The sequence below is a fragment of the Mchenga conophoros genome, linkage group LG19 (assembly GCF_057382185.1).
Source record: "Mchenga conophoros isolate Kocher_MC1m ecotype Shallow Benthic linkage group LG19, M_conophoros_male_GT1.1, whole genome shotgun sequence".
Taxonomy (NCBI): domain Eukaryota; kingdom Metazoa; phylum Chordata; class Actinopteri; order Cichliformes; family Cichlidae; genus Mchenga; species Mchenga conophoros.
In genome coordinates, this window is record NC_140544.1 from 11468893 (window position 1) to 11486459 (window position 17567).

The 17567-nt window shown below is 44.2% G+C and overlaps 1 protein-coding gene across 4 annotated transcripts in view; it reads right to left on the reverse strand.

Moving 5' to 3' along the window:
- Window positions 1-526: 526 nt before the first annotated feature.
- The window catches only part of col12a1a (collagen, type XII, alpha 1a), a 53350-nt gene continuing 36309 nt past the window's right edge, over window positions 527-17567 (reverse strand). For 3 of the 4 annotated variants that reach the window (XM_085257821.1, XM_085257820.1, XM_085257822.1), the window contains 30 exons: window positions 17422-17564; window positions 17204-17333; window positions 16531-16650; window positions 16256-16402; window positions 16064-16180; window positions 15828-15980; window positions 15647-15721; window positions 15430-15569; window positions 15196-15319; window positions 14953-15096; window positions 14566-14730; window positions 14296-14334; window positions 14036-14174; window positions 13314-13456; window positions 12847-12956; window positions 8847-9005; window positions 8557-8634; window positions 7775-7861; window positions 7270-7323; window positions 6874-6969; window positions 6470-6523; window positions 5512-5565; window positions 5199-5252; window positions 4606-4677; window positions 4489-4524; window positions 4345-4411; window positions 4073-4255; window positions 3828-3905; window positions 2584-2754; window positions 527-1334 (listed from right to left, as the gene is read on the reverse strand). In XM_085257821.1, coding sequence (XP_085113947.1) covers window positions 1207-1334; window positions 2584-2754; window positions 3828-3905; window positions 4073-4255; window positions 4345-4411; window positions 4489-4524; window positions 4606-4677; window positions 5199-5252; window positions 5512-5565; window positions 6470-6523; window positions 6874-6969; window positions 7270-7323; window positions 7775-7861; window positions 8557-8634; window positions 8847-9005; window positions 12847-12956; window positions 13314-13456; window positions 14036-14174; window positions 14296-14334; window positions 14566-14730; window positions 14953-15096; window positions 15196-15319; window positions 15430-15569; window positions 15647-15721; window positions 15828-15980; window positions 16064-16180; window positions 16256-16402; window positions 16531-16650; window positions 17204-17333; window positions 17422-17564 — 3260 coding nt within the window. In that variant the 3' untranslated portion in view covers window positions 527-1206. Of the gene's footprint in view, window positions 2178-2583; window positions 2755-3827; window positions 3906-4072; window positions 4256-4344; window positions 4412-4488; window positions 4525-4605; window positions 4678-5198; window positions 5253-5511; window positions 5566-6469; window positions 6524-6873; window positions 6970-7269; window positions 7324-7774; window positions 7862-8556; window positions 8635-8846; window positions 9006-12846; window positions 12957-13313; window positions 13457-14035; window positions 14175-14295; window positions 14335-14565; window positions 14731-14952; window positions 15097-15195; window positions 15320-15429; window positions 15570-15646; window positions 15722-15827; window positions 15981-16063; window positions 16181-16255; window positions 16403-16530; window positions 16651-17203; window positions 17334-17421; window positions 17565-17567 lie in introns of all 4 variants that reach the window. The other variant, XM_085257823.1, reaches the window with a different exon arrangement.

The following is a 17567-nucleotide window of genomic DNA, read 5'->3' on the forward strand; positions in this document are numbered from 1 at the left end:
TGTGGCATTTGTGCAGAACCCCTCCTCAGACATGCTTTCCCTTTATCACAACAAACAGAAACTTGTCAGTTGTTGCTTACCTCATACGTCTCTTATTTCACCATTAGACATGCTTGAAGGGCATAAATCTTTGGGTTTTTCCAGTGCTGGTATTGGCCCAGTTACCACTACATTGTTTCCTTATGGATCTCTAAGCTTAATTGTTGCAGTCTGATAGGATAAAAGCCAAGCGGTTTCATGTCAAAGACTGTGAAGTAGCTCAGAAGTTGAGAAAGCTCTTTCTTTCTTTCTTTCTTTCTCTTCTCGTTGTCTTGACAGGCTCAAAATATCTTTAGCTGTCAAAATAAATAAAGTTTTCCACTTCAAAGTCTTTTCCTGAAAGTCTCATGTTGAGGAAAAACAGGTTCTGTCGCTCAAATAAACATCTAGAGGAATTTCGAACAGACAGCAGCTGCGGCTCAGACCTTTGACGTTTCTGACTCAAAGTTCAGTTTATAGAAAAACGATAAGAAAGCTCAAACAACTGTTACATTTTCAGTAGTTTTATTGAAAAATGCCTCTTTCGTTTCAGAAATAAATAAGAAAATAAGGCTGTGTGGAATTCACAAAATGTGCAGTTAAAACATGAAAATAGCAATCCTATGTCCATAGTCTTGCAACCAAATTGAAACTGCATCGATAGGAAATGACAACTATATTCTGCCTTAGAAATCCTCAGTAAATATACAGCACAATTATGCAATTCCACCTTTGGTAAGAAAACAAAATATTTAAAAAGAAATGCTGCTTGTTACAAAGAGTCAGAATATCAGCGGGTTTACAAATTGGTCACAATGTCACAGGGGCGATGTTTTTTAACTGAAACGGCAGTACTTACTGAAAACGACATGGGTAGATGGAAAGTGTTCAAAAACATACACGATGTACATCTCTGGACGGGATTTTACACGATTAGTGCACTGAAGCCCGATTAACACTTGCGGTTATATTACAAGCAGACACTTGTCAAGCACACAGGTTTGTAACATGTACATTTGTATTCATCTTCCTAAAGTTTGTCACATCAAAAAAAATATATATGTTCATTATAGCCAGGGGTATCAAACCCATATAAGTACTAGTTTTGCTCTGGATATCGCTTCATCCTCACTTAAGTGTTCCTGTAAGTTATTCAATAGTAGACTTTCTGACCGCTCCTTAACGTAGCTATGATGCTAGTGTTTCTGTATTGTCCTGTGGTAGCGATCGCTTTCCTCTGGGGTTTCGTGTCTCAAACTCTCCAGCTGGCTCCACAGGTATATTCACTACTTCAGGTTCAGGTGGGTACTGGTTGGCTAGAAACATATTGAGGATGGCCAATCAAAAAACGGGCTGCTTCTGCAACTTTTCACATGCACAATTTTAAATTATATTGCACTGTGGACTTTAAAAAATGCCCTGTGTCAAACTGCTTCTCTCTAAAGTAACAAAAAGAAGTTTTAAAAGCTGTGATGACATTTACAATAAAACCCAACAAGATATTGAATAAAAAAGACATAGTAACATAACCAGCTGATACTATAAAAGACAAATGGAAATAGCAGGAAAGCAACATTTAGCACCATTTTCACCAATGTACACAAAGAGCACGATGATTAAAAAGTACAAATGAAACATGCTTCAGTCTGGACCAGAGCTGTTTAGGGCACTCAGGCGTCATAAACAGGGGTTATGCTGATGTAAGTAAGCAGAGGGTTACAAGGCACGAGCTCAATACAGATGTTAACTTGATTTTTAGTGAAATGTCTCGTTTCATACAATCATTTACAAGGCAAAACATTAGTTTTATTTACACGTGTCACCTCTACATTAACGCTCCTCTATGTTAGTACTTGTTTTGGGTGGTATTTGTACATGCTCCTTCCTCTGTAGAAGTGCTCAGTCTCTGCTTTCTATCTCCCAACGGTTTGTGGTTCAAGATGCAAACAGACCAGCAGGTTGCCATCACCGTAGCTTGTAGCTGTGAGATGATGTTAGTCCGCTCCATTCGTGTTTTTTTTTTTTCTTTTTAAATGTTCAATAATCATGTCCGTGGCGATTTATCCTTACATGCCCCATAGCAAACGGCCAAACATCTCAGAAACGGGACTTCAAAGTGTAAGCAGCACAGTTGACTTAGAACGTTTACTATGCAAAACCTGAAAATAGTTCAAACAAGGTGTGAGTTTTCTGTGGAACAAAGTAAAAAGCATCTCATTTGACCAATAGCTAGAATGCTTTACATGCCAGTTTCAAACCTGGACATTAAATGTATGGAGGTATTTAAATATACAAGTTACAAATTATTTGACCGCTTCTTCAAAAGTTGCTATTTTTGAAAATTTGTCACACGCAAACCAACAAAGCTCAACAGAGCAGCATGAGTAACTGAAAACGAATCCCAGGGAACAAAACTAATAGTTTTATTCCGATATCAACACTCTGCTGCATTCATACCTCCATCCATTGAATTTGTCCAATGAGCTGCCAGTCTAATAATCGTGCATACACTTGGAGTTTCCTCTGATGTAGCACCATGCAGGACCTACAGCGCATCAAGCGTACCTGTGTAACCTTGTCCGTTGTAAGGAATGCCAACACACTGAGAGGAGTCGCAGTACCCAGGTGGTCCCGGTGGTCCCCTCACGCCTGAAGTGCCCTGACGACCTGGAGGGCCACGAGGCCCAGCGGAGCCAGAAGGCCCCGGGGATCCGGTTCGTGACTCTCCGGGTGGCCCTGCAAATGGGAGCGAGAAGGCGAGTGAAGCCAACCTGAGCAGGGAGTCTCTACAGCTAAGCACAAAACCCCACTGACATCATCCGCAACCCGTCTGTGGAAACGGTGGGGGTTCACAGGGCAGCAGAACTGTAATTTCAACTTTTCAGTGGCTCAATTAAAGAGAGGGATGCAGTCTGGGCTGTTTGGAATCACCCCGGCCCCGTCTGTCTAGACAGCAAAACTCACGGTGGAATTTTCCCCCCTCTTTTTTCTCTCCTTTAAGTGAGCCCATGTGTTGTCAATGAAGCCACTAAAGAAAGCTCATTGTACAACAATCTGACCCCCCCACTCACACCCACACACATACACAGTGCGTGTGAGTCATCAGCGTGGACTTCCTAGTTGTTTCTCAATTCATTCACAGAAACAGAGATGTCAGTGTTCGGTGTGGGGTAGACATCAATAGGAGGTTCCTGTTGTTGAGGAATCACTTCCCAAGGGAACGGAAACTTTCTCGAGCACTTTTATAAGCCGCACACCAGATCTCATTTTCACCTAAAGAAAACTACAAGCTCATTCAAACTAATGACATTTTCTCTTTTTCTTGAACTGCAACACGGTCTAAAGACGTCCTGGGTGCTGTCTGAACATCACATGTGGAAATTCTTTTTCCATTTACCGTGGATGTCTTTGTAGATGTCTAATATGCACACATCACATAAATCTTTAAGAAAGGAAAGAATTGGGAAAATGTTTGGGGCCTCTCCAAAAAATTTATGTAGCGCAGCTGCCCAAACCAAAGATCCTGAGCCACAGTTACTGTAGGTAAATTTCAGCCTCTTGCTGAAATGTGTCGTTTTAATGGGGCCAGTGGGAGTACTCGGTCCTAGAAAGGTCCACCAAGAAGGTTGGAAAAGGCTGTCACGGCGAAACTGTGTTAGAGTCAGGATCGAGTTGTAAATTTGAACAGTGGGAGAGCAGCAGACTGTCTGCAGCTGCTGGAGAACAATGTTCAACAGAAAACAAGCTTAAAGCAGCTCGTTTTCTTCTCGCTATGGCCTACTTCACTTCAAAAAGATGAATTGTGTTACCTGGTGGTCCACTTGGACCTCTTTGTCCTCTGATACCGGTTCCTGGAGTCCCTCGCTCTCCTTTATCTCCTGGCAAACCTACAGAAACATTAAAGAGTAGAACTCACTTTCAAACAAATGAAAACAAGTTCTCATATCTGGCAAAAAGGAGAAATGTTCAGGGTGTCTATGAAACACAACTGAGGTGACTCTTGATTAAAGTGTTTGCTTGGAATTGTGGATAAACCACAGAGTTGGTATCGCACCTCTTTCTCCTTGATTTCCAGGTAAACCAGGGTTTCCAGTGAAACCAGTTCGGCCAGGCTGTCCGGGCTCTCCGCGGGATCCCGTGTTGCCAGGAGGGCCCGGAGGCCCAGGTGGTCCAGGAGTGTTGCTACGATATCCGGAAGGAATCTGGTTGAGCAGCATGTCGACTCTGCTCATCTGACCTTCAAACAAAGAGGACGCATCAAAGAGATTTAGGACAGAAATATCATTTAAGATAAATTCCCAGAGTTATATGAAACATTTGACTCACTGTTCACAAGCTGTTCACAAACTTGTCGGGCAATGGAGCGCATCATGTTCTGGGATGCAAAATCTCCCTGGAAAACAAAGATGTTGTCATGAAGCGATTGTTTCCTAAAGCGTTACAAAACAGCGATGAGAAGATGATACGCACCCTCTCTCCTTTCTCTCCTTTAAGGCCAACAGGTCCCTGTTAATGAGAGGAACAACATGAGAACAAGCGTACCACGTCCTGGACCCCTATATTTGTGCCACGTTATTCAGTACGTACTGGACTTCCTGGATCTCCTGGTTTTCCTGGTTTTCCTGTTATTCCTGGAACACCTGGATTTCCAGGATTTCCCTAAAAAAAAAAAAAAGGAGAATTTTCAGAGAAAAGCGGTTTGTATTTGAAATGACTGCACAGTAAATGTAATCGTAACATTTAACTTCTGCTCCCTGTTAATAGCTGCATAACAAGCTTTAGGTAGGGAGCTATACTTTAGCATCTGCAGCGGGTTGGGGGGGTGTAGGGGCACGTGGCACAAGCTGCCAAGAACAGATTGAAACACACACATGCACACAAACACACTCGCCAGCCGGTGCTAATGGCTCTTGGAGCACTCAGGATGGTATAGTACGTGTGCGTTCTATACTGGCTGGCATGGCGGCTGGATTAAGTGGATTCAGACCTCCTTAAACCACAGAAAAAGGAAATGAGATGCACGCACGAGCCTGGTAACAGTGGAGGAAGCTACAGACTACAGCCTGCTTTTCATGTGCCGTGGAGCCAGAGGAGTAATTGTTGCAGATATATCAGGAAATAAAGCACACTCCACTGAATATTTATTTGGCTCCTTTCAACACAAACAATTCCACACTCACCATGGGTCCTGGTGGGCCTCTGGGTCCAGATGGTCCCTCCTTTCCTGGTGGCCCCTAAGCAGAAACAACATACAATCACACATGGATAACAACACACTGGAGACCCCTGCAATACATCAGCCTGTGTGTGTGTTTTTACATTAGGCTTATAGGCAGTGGCTCAATGGTTCTGGCTGACGTAAGTGAGAACATGGAGGCAACATCAAACATGGGGCCGTGTATAAGTGGCTGATCGCATGTAAAACATGTGCTTGAGTATTTCTAGGCTTTGAACACAGTGTGAATACAACGCATGTCCAAAGATCGATCTTACCCGCGCTCCGCTCGGTCCAACGGGGCCCAGAGGACCGCGCTGTCCAGCAGGACCCTGGGAAAAAGGCAGACACACTTCATCAAATGTGAATGATCAAGAACAGGACGTTTATAGAGCTCCCCAGTGGCCCCGCTGACCTAGAATTAACAGAAAAATCCTGCATTTTCCTCAGTGTCGAGCCAAAAACAGTACATATTTTGGTAGGAAAACCTCTCTCTTGTCTCTTGACGTAGGACATCTTGTAGAAATGTACATAGGCTGTTATAATAAGCTGTATTACGTAAGCAACGATCACAATGCTGCCAACAAGCTCTGGGACTTTCTCTCATGTCTGAATTTGCTTATTCAAGGACCAGAATGGCCAATAGTGAGGTTCTCTCCAACTGAACGGTGGGAGTTGGCTGGATGAGTGAAGCGATGATGGCTACGCAATACCAAGCCTCTCAAATCCAGAAAATTCCTAACTATTATATAAAATGGATTTGGCCTAACTTCATATTTGCTTCTGACAGTCAAAAAAAATCCGTGCAACCTCAAAGAACTCCCAAGAGTCTGCTTTTATTTGACCTTCATTTTCATCCACAAGCTCAGCAGGATGTCTTCTGCCATAAGTCAAAGATGCTCAAACTTCAGACAGAGTGCAAGTCTTTACCACGTCCCAATCATCTTCAGTTACAAGGCTGGAGAAGAACATGTTCCATTCCCCATTTCCCCTTTGGTAACATGAGCCTGCACTTCATAATAATTTAACTGCATCAGCGGCCTTCTACCGTTTGTCAATCAGTGGGCTGATCTGAGAGTGTGGGACTCCCTGAGGATGGCATGGTAAACCTCCCACTCTGAGTGTGGTTTTCATCCAGCCATATGGACTAAATCCAGGCTCCAGTAGCAACACCGCTCTCTGTGGATAGTCTCCCGTTTCCTGCTCACAAACCACAAAATAAAGAGAAGTACGTACTTGCAGACCGGGCATGCCTGGGTCTCCGGGATCTCCCTTCGGTCCTGGGCGACCCTGAAGATGGAGGATGAGAAAAGACAAGCTTGCTTTAGTCTTTGGGGTTGTTTTCTTTCGGTGAACCTGTGATTGTGATTGATTTTGTGTTTTCACAAGAACATCTGCAGGTAAAAAAAAATCCTAAGCGAGCCCTCTGGTCTTTCTTCACGTCGAGGGGAGTGTGATGTGTTTTGACATTAGTTATAAATCCAACTCACTGGCAAAATGTAAACTACATCAGCTATTCATCAACTTTCACACAAACTTCACTTATCAGCACATGTGAACGGTAATTTAAAGAAAAAACAGTGATAGTGTGGAAACGTACATCTACTCAGAGGATTTCTTTGGAGTGTGGATGAACTTACTGGTTCTCCAGGCAGAGAGAGTCCGTTAGGGCCTTGTGGACCTGGTGGTCCCATCGAACCTGGAAGTCCTTGCTCACCACGTGGACCCATCGAACCCTAAAGCATTAACCGAAACATACAACGAAATGTTACACAGCCTCTGGCAACCTAAAGCAAACCTTTAACTGCACATATAGACAATGATTGCCTCGGGAAACGAGCCTTTAGGTTACCTAACATAGGCCCCTCTAACTGTAGCTGTGGAAAAACATACAGTCGATAACTGACTTCAGATGTGTGCAATTTGCAATAGCTTGCGAAATACCATGGCATCGCGAAGCATATTTATCACATATCTAACTTTACTTTAGGAGCCTCATAAAATCAAAGCCTACAGTGATGTCAAGTTTAACTTACAGGCTTGCCAGGATCTCCTCTGTCTCCTCGAGGTCCTTTGGTGCCCGGGCTTCCCTAGAAAAGTGAGGAGCCAGAAATCCGAGTGAGTGTAACAACAGGAGCAAGTTCCAAAACCCCTAAAGCCCCAAAGCCAGCGAAATCCTTGCATTGGCTTAGTGAGGTTACCAAGCCCACATATTCCAGACCTCTCCTCAAGACGTCTGTACTGCCGTTTTTCCGACAGGCATTTATCTTTTGACACTTTTCCCCAAGCCCACTTTTTTTTTTCACATGTGCCACTTGTCTCATCCTCAAATGCTCTTTCCAGAGATTAAAAAAAACATCCTCAGTGTGTTTGAGTACAAATGTGAAGCTGTATGGTCACTGTAACAGAGAACGGTCTGGCTTTATCATCATCATCTCTGAAATATTTCTGTCTTCTGAGAAAACTGCTTTATCAGGTGAAGACACGCAGAGGAAGAGGAAGTGAAGGCAGATTAAGGGATGATGGAGGGAGTTTCTGTACCAAAGGTCCAGGAGGTCCCTGGGGGCCGATGCTGTCCTGCGTGCACGTGCAAGAGTGAGGAAGGGATGGACACTTGGCCTCATCTCTCTGAAAAGGACCAAAGTTGAGCAGAAACACACATTATTATTGCATATTTAACACCAACTGACAATCGAAGGCTTGTCTTTGAAATCTGTAGCATACAATTACACAATTAGGCAACAGTATCCCAACAAACTCTGGTCATCGTGAAGCTTCAGGACCAAACGCTGTCCACGTATGGAAATGATTGGTTGATGTGATGTGTTATATAAGACTGGAATCATTGACATGATGGATTAATATGTGATGCAAATTATACAAGAATTACTTGTAATTGCCTAAATGTGCATGCATCCGGTTTTTACCATAATGCATCAAAGTAAATGTGATTTAGTGAGTGCTTGGTGATCTAAAGGAGCGTTTGTTTTCATGTAATCGAGAGGTCATGATGGCAATAGTGCGATTAGCACAATTACACAGGATTCAAGGTTCCATTGAGGCCAGCTGAGGCGCTTTCTTTTCAAACAGCACTATAGCGTTTTGCTTAATGACCACATACCAGCAAACGTAGACTTTGGGCTGTAAACCCAGGATAGTGTATACAGTCACAGTGGACCTCTGGAGATGTGTTACAGCTAACAGCAAAGATTAAAGGCTTCAGAGAGAACATGGGAAGCAAATGTGGCAGAATAGCCGAACAGTGCGCATGTATGTCAGCGGCCTTCTGGCTTGTTTACGACACGATTCTAAATTGTTCTTACTGTTGCAGGCAGGTCGCAGCATCTGTCTCGGCTGATCCAGCTCAAACTGCAGACGATATCGAACATCTGGAGCTGGAACTACACAACAGAAGAAGCGAGGCTGTTAACAAATGGCTCCTACGCTGTTAAAAGACAGACGCATTCGGTGGGAGCAGTTAAAAGTGAATTGTGCATCTATGGACAAGAAGTTTTGGATGTTCTTTCTTTGGAAATTTAAGAGATGATCTTCCAAAAGCGTTTTTCCAAACTTTTGCAGTTTTAATGAGTCCCAGCTCGTTTTTTTGACTTACTGTAGCAGACTGCCTCCTTCCACCTCCAGACTTGACCATCTTGCCAAGCACTTCATAGCCATCCAGTGTGATGTTGTTGGCCTCTTTGATGGGCTTCTCTGCCACCTCTTGGCAGTCAATGTTGAGCTTGACTTTCTCTGGAGAGACGGTGATGTGGAGCTGCAGGATGGACGGATGAAGAGAGGGCACCATTAACATCTTTGTCTCCTCAGCTGCCAAGTTGGTTGCAACGATTATTTGGCAAATATTTCTAAGAACATTGGCGCTTCTGAAAAGCTGGTTTGGCATTTAAATCTCTTTGGCTGCCGTTTAAATATTAATCTTTTCTTTATAAGAAAGTGAAACCATGAGACTAGAAATGTTTAGTCTTTGAGCTGCTGTTTGATGCCTCCACAGATAAATGGACCGTAAAGTGGGAATATACAACACTGGCATTTCCATGTGGTATTAAAGTGCTAGTCAGTGATTGTATAACAGCACAGAGTGACAAAGTGCCAGTTTCTGAAGTTTCCTTTTCAGAGGACCCGGCTCCACATCTTGAAATAATATCTTTTGCGGTGTGCCATCAAAAGTCCTACACTTTCCATAGTTTCCCTTCAGAGTTGCACATTTTCCTCTGCCTATCAGTCAGACAAGCTTTCTTTATGTCAGGAAAAGCAAGCTACCAATTCTTTCTACAAAGCTATACCAACCACAGACTAGGCCATAGTTCTTGGCAATCAATCTTAAAATTATAGTTTACTTCCTTGGAAACAGAACAAACTATCTGGTGAGACCACATAGAGAGAGGGCTGCCGTTTATCTCCAGGTCCTGGCGTGGATATAATTCGCCACGATGCTCCTGAGGGCTTACCAAAACATGGTTGGATGGTATACTGTACACATTACCTCACTGACCAGCAAGTAAACACAGTAAAAAAAACAAAACAAAACACAGTGTCACTGGAAATTGAGGCTTCAGGAAAAATAATGACCAGCGCTCCCTCAGCTGATGGTTGCTGTTAAATGATTTTGTCCAAATGCAGCAAAGCGTTGACAGACGAACAACTTTCATTCATCAATTGTTAACACAGAGGGTTTCACTGTGCTCTGCTGTGTCAACACTCCACAGTCACAGCACATATGGTGAGATTTCAAGCTGACACCGTCGCCGCTCCAATGCACATGACATCCGAGATTGATATAATATCACATTTTGTTGCTCTAGGCTCCGTCCTCCGTCTTCCTCCATTTTTTTTCCAATCCTGAACCTCAAAAGACTCAAAGCCCTGTTAATAAGCAGGTGTAAGTCTTCTCTATGAAAAAAAAAACTGAATTATCTTTAACTTTGTCGACTTTTTTGTCAGAAATGAAGATTATAAACAATTTGGCATTGGGCTCACAAAGAGCGGTACACTGGCACCGCCTTCATGAACAAAGACAACGCAAACTAAAATGTACTTTTCACTATTACAACAACTTACATGATCAAACTTTAAGCAGTGAACACGCGATTGGTCATCATGACATATGGAAAAAATCTTTGGTTACCAGCAAGGTTCCCATCAGTCAAATGTGGTGGGGGGCGGGAATTCCCCAGTGGGGCTAGTGAGTGGTTAGCATCTGCTATAGCCATCTCAGAGAGTGATCCCACATGTTTAAGTAGCAGTTGACCACGACCTCCCCAGCTTGGGTTACTCTTTATTAACTAGCCTGAAGGACACAGAAAATACTCTAGAAGCGAGTCAAAAACCTGATTACAAGACACAAAGTGCTTTCTGTCTAACATTCATGCACATCCAGACTCCACTGAAAGCATCGGGACTGGCTTGCAGACAGAGATTGATTCAGTTCCAGTTAGCAGATGATATCCTCTACCAGCTGATCCAATGAAAGCTGAGGTGTAAGGTTAGAAAGTAAGTCTTCACTAAATCTGTATTCACTCCGTATTTCAGATCTCACTGCGTTTCGCTTTTCTCCACACCCACAAAAAAACCCAACTATCATTTGTGACAGTCTCATCAGTGGTCACTCTGGCTGAGCCTGCGCACACTCATGCTGAGGTCAGTCTGTAATAGCCACAAAGTGTTGGAAAACCACTGACAACATGTAAACACACTCCACCGCAGCAGTCAGCAGCGGCATTTACTCAGCAGACCAGCAAATAAGCAGCTAGGTAGACCGCTGCAGACTCGCCAGCTCATGCAACGCACATGCACGCGCAATCGCACGCACCGAAGACTCGACCGACTGTGATGCAATTAAAATCCAATCCTGACCCAACATTTTCCAGGGTCGCATTCATTCATAAAGTCACCCTGCAATTAGCTGTGTAGACGCTAAACGGTCAAACTAAAAAGTAATTTGCTGCAGGCTCTGATCTCTGGGCCAGTACATCACGCTGAGCTCTTTCATGTCAGGAAGTGGGGTGGCAATCTTTGATGTCAGATAAGATGTCTGTATGTCGAAAAGGGTCGTTTACTTCGATGACCTTAGAATAAATGTACAGTGTACTAAATAGAAATAGCAAATGCAATTGGTTGTGACTTGGAGTACACCGAAACCAGCTGCTTTCCCCCCGGTGATCAATTTAGCATCATAAATCTTTCCAGGTTTGTAAAATATACCGTCTTACTGTGCTGAAACAGAACAGGGGATGTTTTGAAGTCACTGATGCTTTGCACTGGCCACAAAGACAGTCCATGTCTCTATTTACCGCTTTCTGTAGCCCAGAGAAAAAGCATACGATACAAATGGTGTTTATCACAGTAGTAAGCCCGGCATGTGTTCCTAATATAGCGGCTAAACCGACGAAGGGAAAGAAACAGTCTGAAACACAATATCGCCGCTGTTGTTGATATTCTGTGTAAGATGAGAGGTTTTGGCCGATTGTTTGAAGAGTTGATGTTCACGAATCTTTAAATACATGCCACTTTAGGAGTTCTGGCTTAATTTCTCACAGGAAATCTGGAGCAGATGATGGTTTCAAAATAAAGAAAATGTTTCATCAAGACAGTTGCAAACATCTGGATCCTGGAGCCTTAAATCCACCGCTCACTGTCCTTGCAGCATTCCGCCAATAATGTGTTTCCTTGCTTTCACAATGAGAAAAGTACACATTCCAGCCCAAATCTCCACCGATCGCACAAGCAAATTTCAGCCGATTCATCACGGGGGCTACTGATTTTTATATCTTCAGCGTTAACTTAAACTCGTCCTGAAATTTCAGCTTTTAGTTTGAAAACGGAGAACATTTAGCAGACGGGGAGGTCAGGTGAAAGACGCTTTTTCATGCACCTGCAGGAATGTCTTTTGGGGAATTAAATGAAGATGTTTCGTGTTGTTTGTGGAAAAAATGCAAGCAAGTCAACTGAACCCACATAAAAATTGATACAGCGAGGAGCAGATTGGTTTGGAATTCATCTAACAACTACCAGGAAAGCTTAGAGTATTGATGTGGTCAGACCGCCATGATTCACTCTAACAGTCTGCAGCAGAATTTCCCTCCAGCCAAAGTTTTTAAAACTTATTTATAGCCTCCACAGCCCATTTGTCATATTCACTGGCCGTGGCTTAAATTAAAGAAATATATGTATGTATGTATGTATGTATGTATGTATGTATGTATGTATGTGTGTGTGTGTGTGTGTGTGTGTGTGTGTGTGTGTGTGTGTGTGTGTGTGTGTGTGTGTGTGTGTGTGTGTGTGTGTGTGTAAAAAGGGGCCACTTTGACAGCAGGTTGCCACTTTGAGATTGATAGCAGGAACCTTTTGATACGGCTACATGACCCTGAATGTTTTGTCACATCTTCGCATTAAAAGGTAATTCAGCCAGAATAAAGGAGGCATAGAAGCCACAGAGTGTGAAAGGATGTAAAAACAGACGTGAAAAGACTGAAAACACAAAAGCCTTCAGAAAGGAGAAGCAGCGCTCAACTCACAAACAAAAGACTCCCAGTCTTTCGCATTAAAGCCAAAATGTCACTTTGCTCCTCTCTTTAAGAATCACGCCCGATGTTTACCTTGTGGAAGCTGCCATGGAAAACCCGCCTCACTTGCTGCTCGTTAAATGTGGCTCTCTGGATCTCTCCTCGGGTGTCCTTGTTGTAGAACGTGACTGTTTTGCTGGAAGCTGAAAAGAGAAGAGCCTTTGATGAATCCCTGACAGTGTGTTACAGCGCAGTGGCACGCAAAGCACAGACTATAGAGAACACATGCTCGCAGAGAGAGCAGGATAAAGGGAAGGATAAAGGGAAGGCTCGGAGGGATTAGGACAATTCCTGTGGTTATGTGCATGCACATGGTTTGAACAAGGTGCTGTTTTAAGAGTTAAAGCTCCCAGCGAAACAACAAAAAAGTCCAATTGTATTTCAAGCAGTATGTCCTGAAGCTTTGCAACTAGCACCTTTAGTGATTTATACAAAAAAACAAAGTATGATTTTAAAGAGTGTACAGCTCAGGGTAAGAATATTCAGCAGGGGAGACTTACGGTTGACCGTGACCCCGACTTCAGGGTTGTTGTTTTTGTCGGCAATCTGCCAGATATCAAAAGCTTCAGAGGGCGTGTCGGGCAAGAGGCGGAAGAGCAGGATGATGGTGTAAGAAGGGGGAAGACCATCCGGATGGATCTCCCTGTAATTGTGAAAAATCACACCCTGTGATCAGACGCTGTGCGCTCGTTACTGTAGCAGATTAATAATGATATGCATAACAAATGGTCTACTGTGTGACACAGCCGGCACATGTTTTTCCCATGGCCTTGATTAAATTGTGCACATGTTGAAAGGATTTTCTGTCTTCTTTCAGGTTGAAAGTGTTTCCACTTGTGTGCATAAGACAAATGCTGCACTCACGCACACTAAAGTCGCATCATTATAAACATATTAAGAAGACTTTTGGACACTACAGCTGTTGTGCAAGTGTTTAACAACGCCGAAATGGTGCCCAATAAAGAGACAAAGCACTTGACTCAGCGGTGATTTGTTTTCTCCTTGTAAGAAAAAGGTGGGAGGGTGGGGGTCCTGGGCATTAAAACGCTACACCCAAAATGTTCCTGCTAACACCTCATATTCTATGAGCTGCAGCAATAAACAGGCCTGAGCATCGGGGAGACCTCTGTGACTGCAGAGGCTGTTGAACTTTATTACGAATAATGAAGTGTGCAGGCGATAAGGCCAGTAACCTGCGATTATGCACACCCTCAGCTCTTACTTGGTGGGCTGGTTCAGGAAGGAATCTTTGTGCAGCCTGTAGGCGATGTAGCTGTTAAAGGAGCCCGGCTCCATGGACACACCGTTCATGGCAGCGAATGTCTTGTCTGTGATATTGAACGCCTCGAGCATCCTGAAGCCTGGAGGGGAAGAACAACGAGAGAAACCTCCTAGTGTACCACATAACAGCATTTAGCAATGTCAACAAACTCTGCAGGGATTATCTGCTGTGTACACTGCATGGTGATGTTGTGTGCTTACCAGGCGTGGTGAATCCATTGATGTAGATCAGAGGGCAAGCTGAGACACAACGAAAAGATACAATGAGTTGGAAAAACAGATTACGGCAGAAAGAATGTGATTTATATGCCTTTATATATTTCCCCAGGCAATGGATCGGTAGGAGCGCGCGACAAAGGGAGAGCTTCCCCTTAACTCCGCCGTTCACTAATCAACCTGTCTAATAAAGTTTGTCTGCGCCTGCGAGTGAAACTAAACTTTAGTTGTTGTTTTCTGATACATGAAACTTACTGGAAGTGGCTGTTTCACAAATGAAGGTGATCAGGTTGTCCTGGATTTTGGCAAAAGCGTCGTAGTCGTCTACCACAAACACGTGTCTCTCGCTGGGCTTGCTGCCGATGCTTCTCAGCTCGGTCATATCCACGTCGGCCACTCCGACCACAAACACGCTGTAGCCTGTCGGCGCAAAACACAAACACACAAAAACAAACAAAGACCATTGTTAAGTCTGCAACAAAAACCCGCTGCGGGGATTAATACAAGAGTTTATTAAACAGGCCAGAAAGTCTGGTTCAGATGAACTAAATCGACGTTCAGGAGCAAATGCTTCCCCTGTTTTACTTCTTCTATAGCACAAATGCAAACACACGAGCCAGCGATTCATATTTCCACACATACCAGAATGCTGCAGCTTCTCTGCACTCTTCTTGACCTCATCCTGGGAGCGTCCGTCCGTGACGACCACCAGCACCTTCGGGACGTTCCTCCTCATGCCGTTGTCTGAGGTGAACACCTTCTCATAGACGTGCTTCAAAGCAATGCCTGGACGAAGAAGAAAACGGGAGAAGAAGACCATCGAACCTCAAACGTTCACTACAGTCAGAACTTTAAGTTTGCAGCTTTTTTTCCCCAGAGCTTCACCTGTCTTGGTGTTGCCTCCTCTGTAGCGGACGCCCTGCAGAGCTGAGATCACGATGCCTTTGTCGTGGTAGGTGTTCAGTTTGAACTCGGTCCTGGCGTCATCGCTGTACTGCACAAATGAAACCTGTTCACCGAGAACAAAAATAAGAGGATGGTGACGACGGTGAACACAGATATTAGGAAATATGTGCATGATTTTTTTTTTTTTAAGAAGCCACCGAAACATCAGCTGACCTGCATGCCTTTAGGGCTGATGACATCGAAGGCTGCAGTCATGCTTGTAACAAACTGGAGGACTTTATTGAAGCTGTCGTCTCCAATACTCCAGGAACCATCGATCAGGAAAACCAGGTCGGCCTTGGCACCTTTGCACACTGCGATGCAGGTAAAGCAACGTTAGAGGCTGATCGCGCCTGGACAAAGTAAATACATTGATTAAAGCTATCCTTACCATCTAACGCAGGTGGGACTGTTGCTGGAGGAGGAGGAGTGGGAGCCTTTGTTGGCACTGGGGTGGGTTTAACCACTGCAACGCAAGAAAGAATCGCATGTATGAATTCATCATAGCTGGTAAAATGACATCTTTGTAACATCAAAGAAACAGGAAGTTCCAGCAGCAGCAGTTTCCTTACACGTCCTCTCTTTGATACTGACTCCAGGTCCCTCGAGATTGGGCGTTTGCGTGTACACGGTGGCATTGTAAAGAGTGTCGGGGGTTAAGCCGTCAAAGCAGTAACTGTTCTCTGAGCCTCTGACGGTGATCTCCTGAGCCCCGCTCCTGGAGGCTAAAGGAGAGGAAAGAGGAGAGCGACTTAGCAACTGATTCTAAAACGTTACTGTGACGTGTAACCGGGTGAACTGAACTTACTATCAAAAGGATTGACTTTGAGTCTGTAAGAGGTGGCCGCTCTGTGAGGGGCCCATCGGAGGCAGAAGGAGTCGTAGCCAACGTTGTAGGTGTTCAAGTCCGTCACATTCAGATACACTAAAGACAAGCAAACGCAGCTCATTACAAATCCATCCGATCCAGACATCAACCATCAGGTAGCAGCGTACTTACAGGTGGTGCCTTGACCGACCAAAGGTGCACTGTCACCCGTGTTGTACTGTGCCAACACCTTCAGGTCATAGGTGGTTCCAGGTTTCAGGTTATGGAGCTGGTGGGAGGTTACGTCTCCAACAGACACCTCCATGGACTCATCCGAGCCTGAAAAGCAACATTAATATGACTTGCATGTAAGCAATGAGGCTTTTTGTCTAGTAACAACTCATACAACTAGAAAAACAACAACAACGATATATAGTTTTTGATCCAATGCTAAAGCATGTCCGTACCCTCAGGTTGGTAGATAATCTTGTATCCGTTAACCCTGGAGGGGGCGGGGTCCCAGGACACCCTGAAGCGGGTGTACCACTCATCAGAAACACGCAGATTCCTGGGGCCGAGCATTCCCACTGCAGGAAGCAAAGACAGAGCGGCGCAGTCAACACAGGATAAGGTTCACTGTAATGGGATGCACAGGATCTGAGTTTTGGTGATCCATCAGCAGCTGGGTAATTTCTGCATCTGACTTCACTGCTCATAATAACATTGAGTGAAATATTCTAATGTGCGATTAGCGGGATGATAAATTCCAGCACATGAAAGAAAGTAAAAAAAAATCATAATAAGAATAATAATCTGCCTGAAGGAGCGGAGCGGCATTACGATACGCAATAGTGTTTCTTTTGTTTGAGAAGCAAAGTTAGGCAAGACTCTGGCCAGCACTACGAGGATACGATCTCCTTCACTGGAGTGCAGGCAGCTTTTCTGCCAAAGGCATTTTGTGCTTTTGGCATTCTTTAAAAGTCAACAATATCACTTATTCCACGTTTGGTATAATGTTCAGTTCCTCAGGAACCTCATTAGTGAATCAATCCGTTCGGATTTTCTGCTCGCCGCTGATCAATAACACTCGCTTATTGAATAAAAACTCTCACAGGGTCGCACAGATGGAACAGCTTGTACCTGTGCGTCCGTCACCATCCACCTCTCCTCCTGCTCCATCAGCATAGATGGCGGTCACTTTGATGTTATACGGCGTGTCCGGGTCCAGGTTCTGCAGGATCACGTTGTTTCGGTTTCCTGGCACTGTAGTCTACAAGCAGAAGAATTGGATGCATAAACAAGTGCCTTTGTTATTTATGGCCACAAAAACATCGCTGTCGAATTATAAATATGCTCACATATCCCTCAATCGGGTCTCCTGTGATCTGGGCGTAGGTGATGCGGTACTCCATGACAGGACCATCTGCATGGTCCCAGCTGACAGACAGGGTAGTGGTGGTGGGGTCGTATACGCGCAGGTTCCTCGGGGCACTTCGAGGCACTG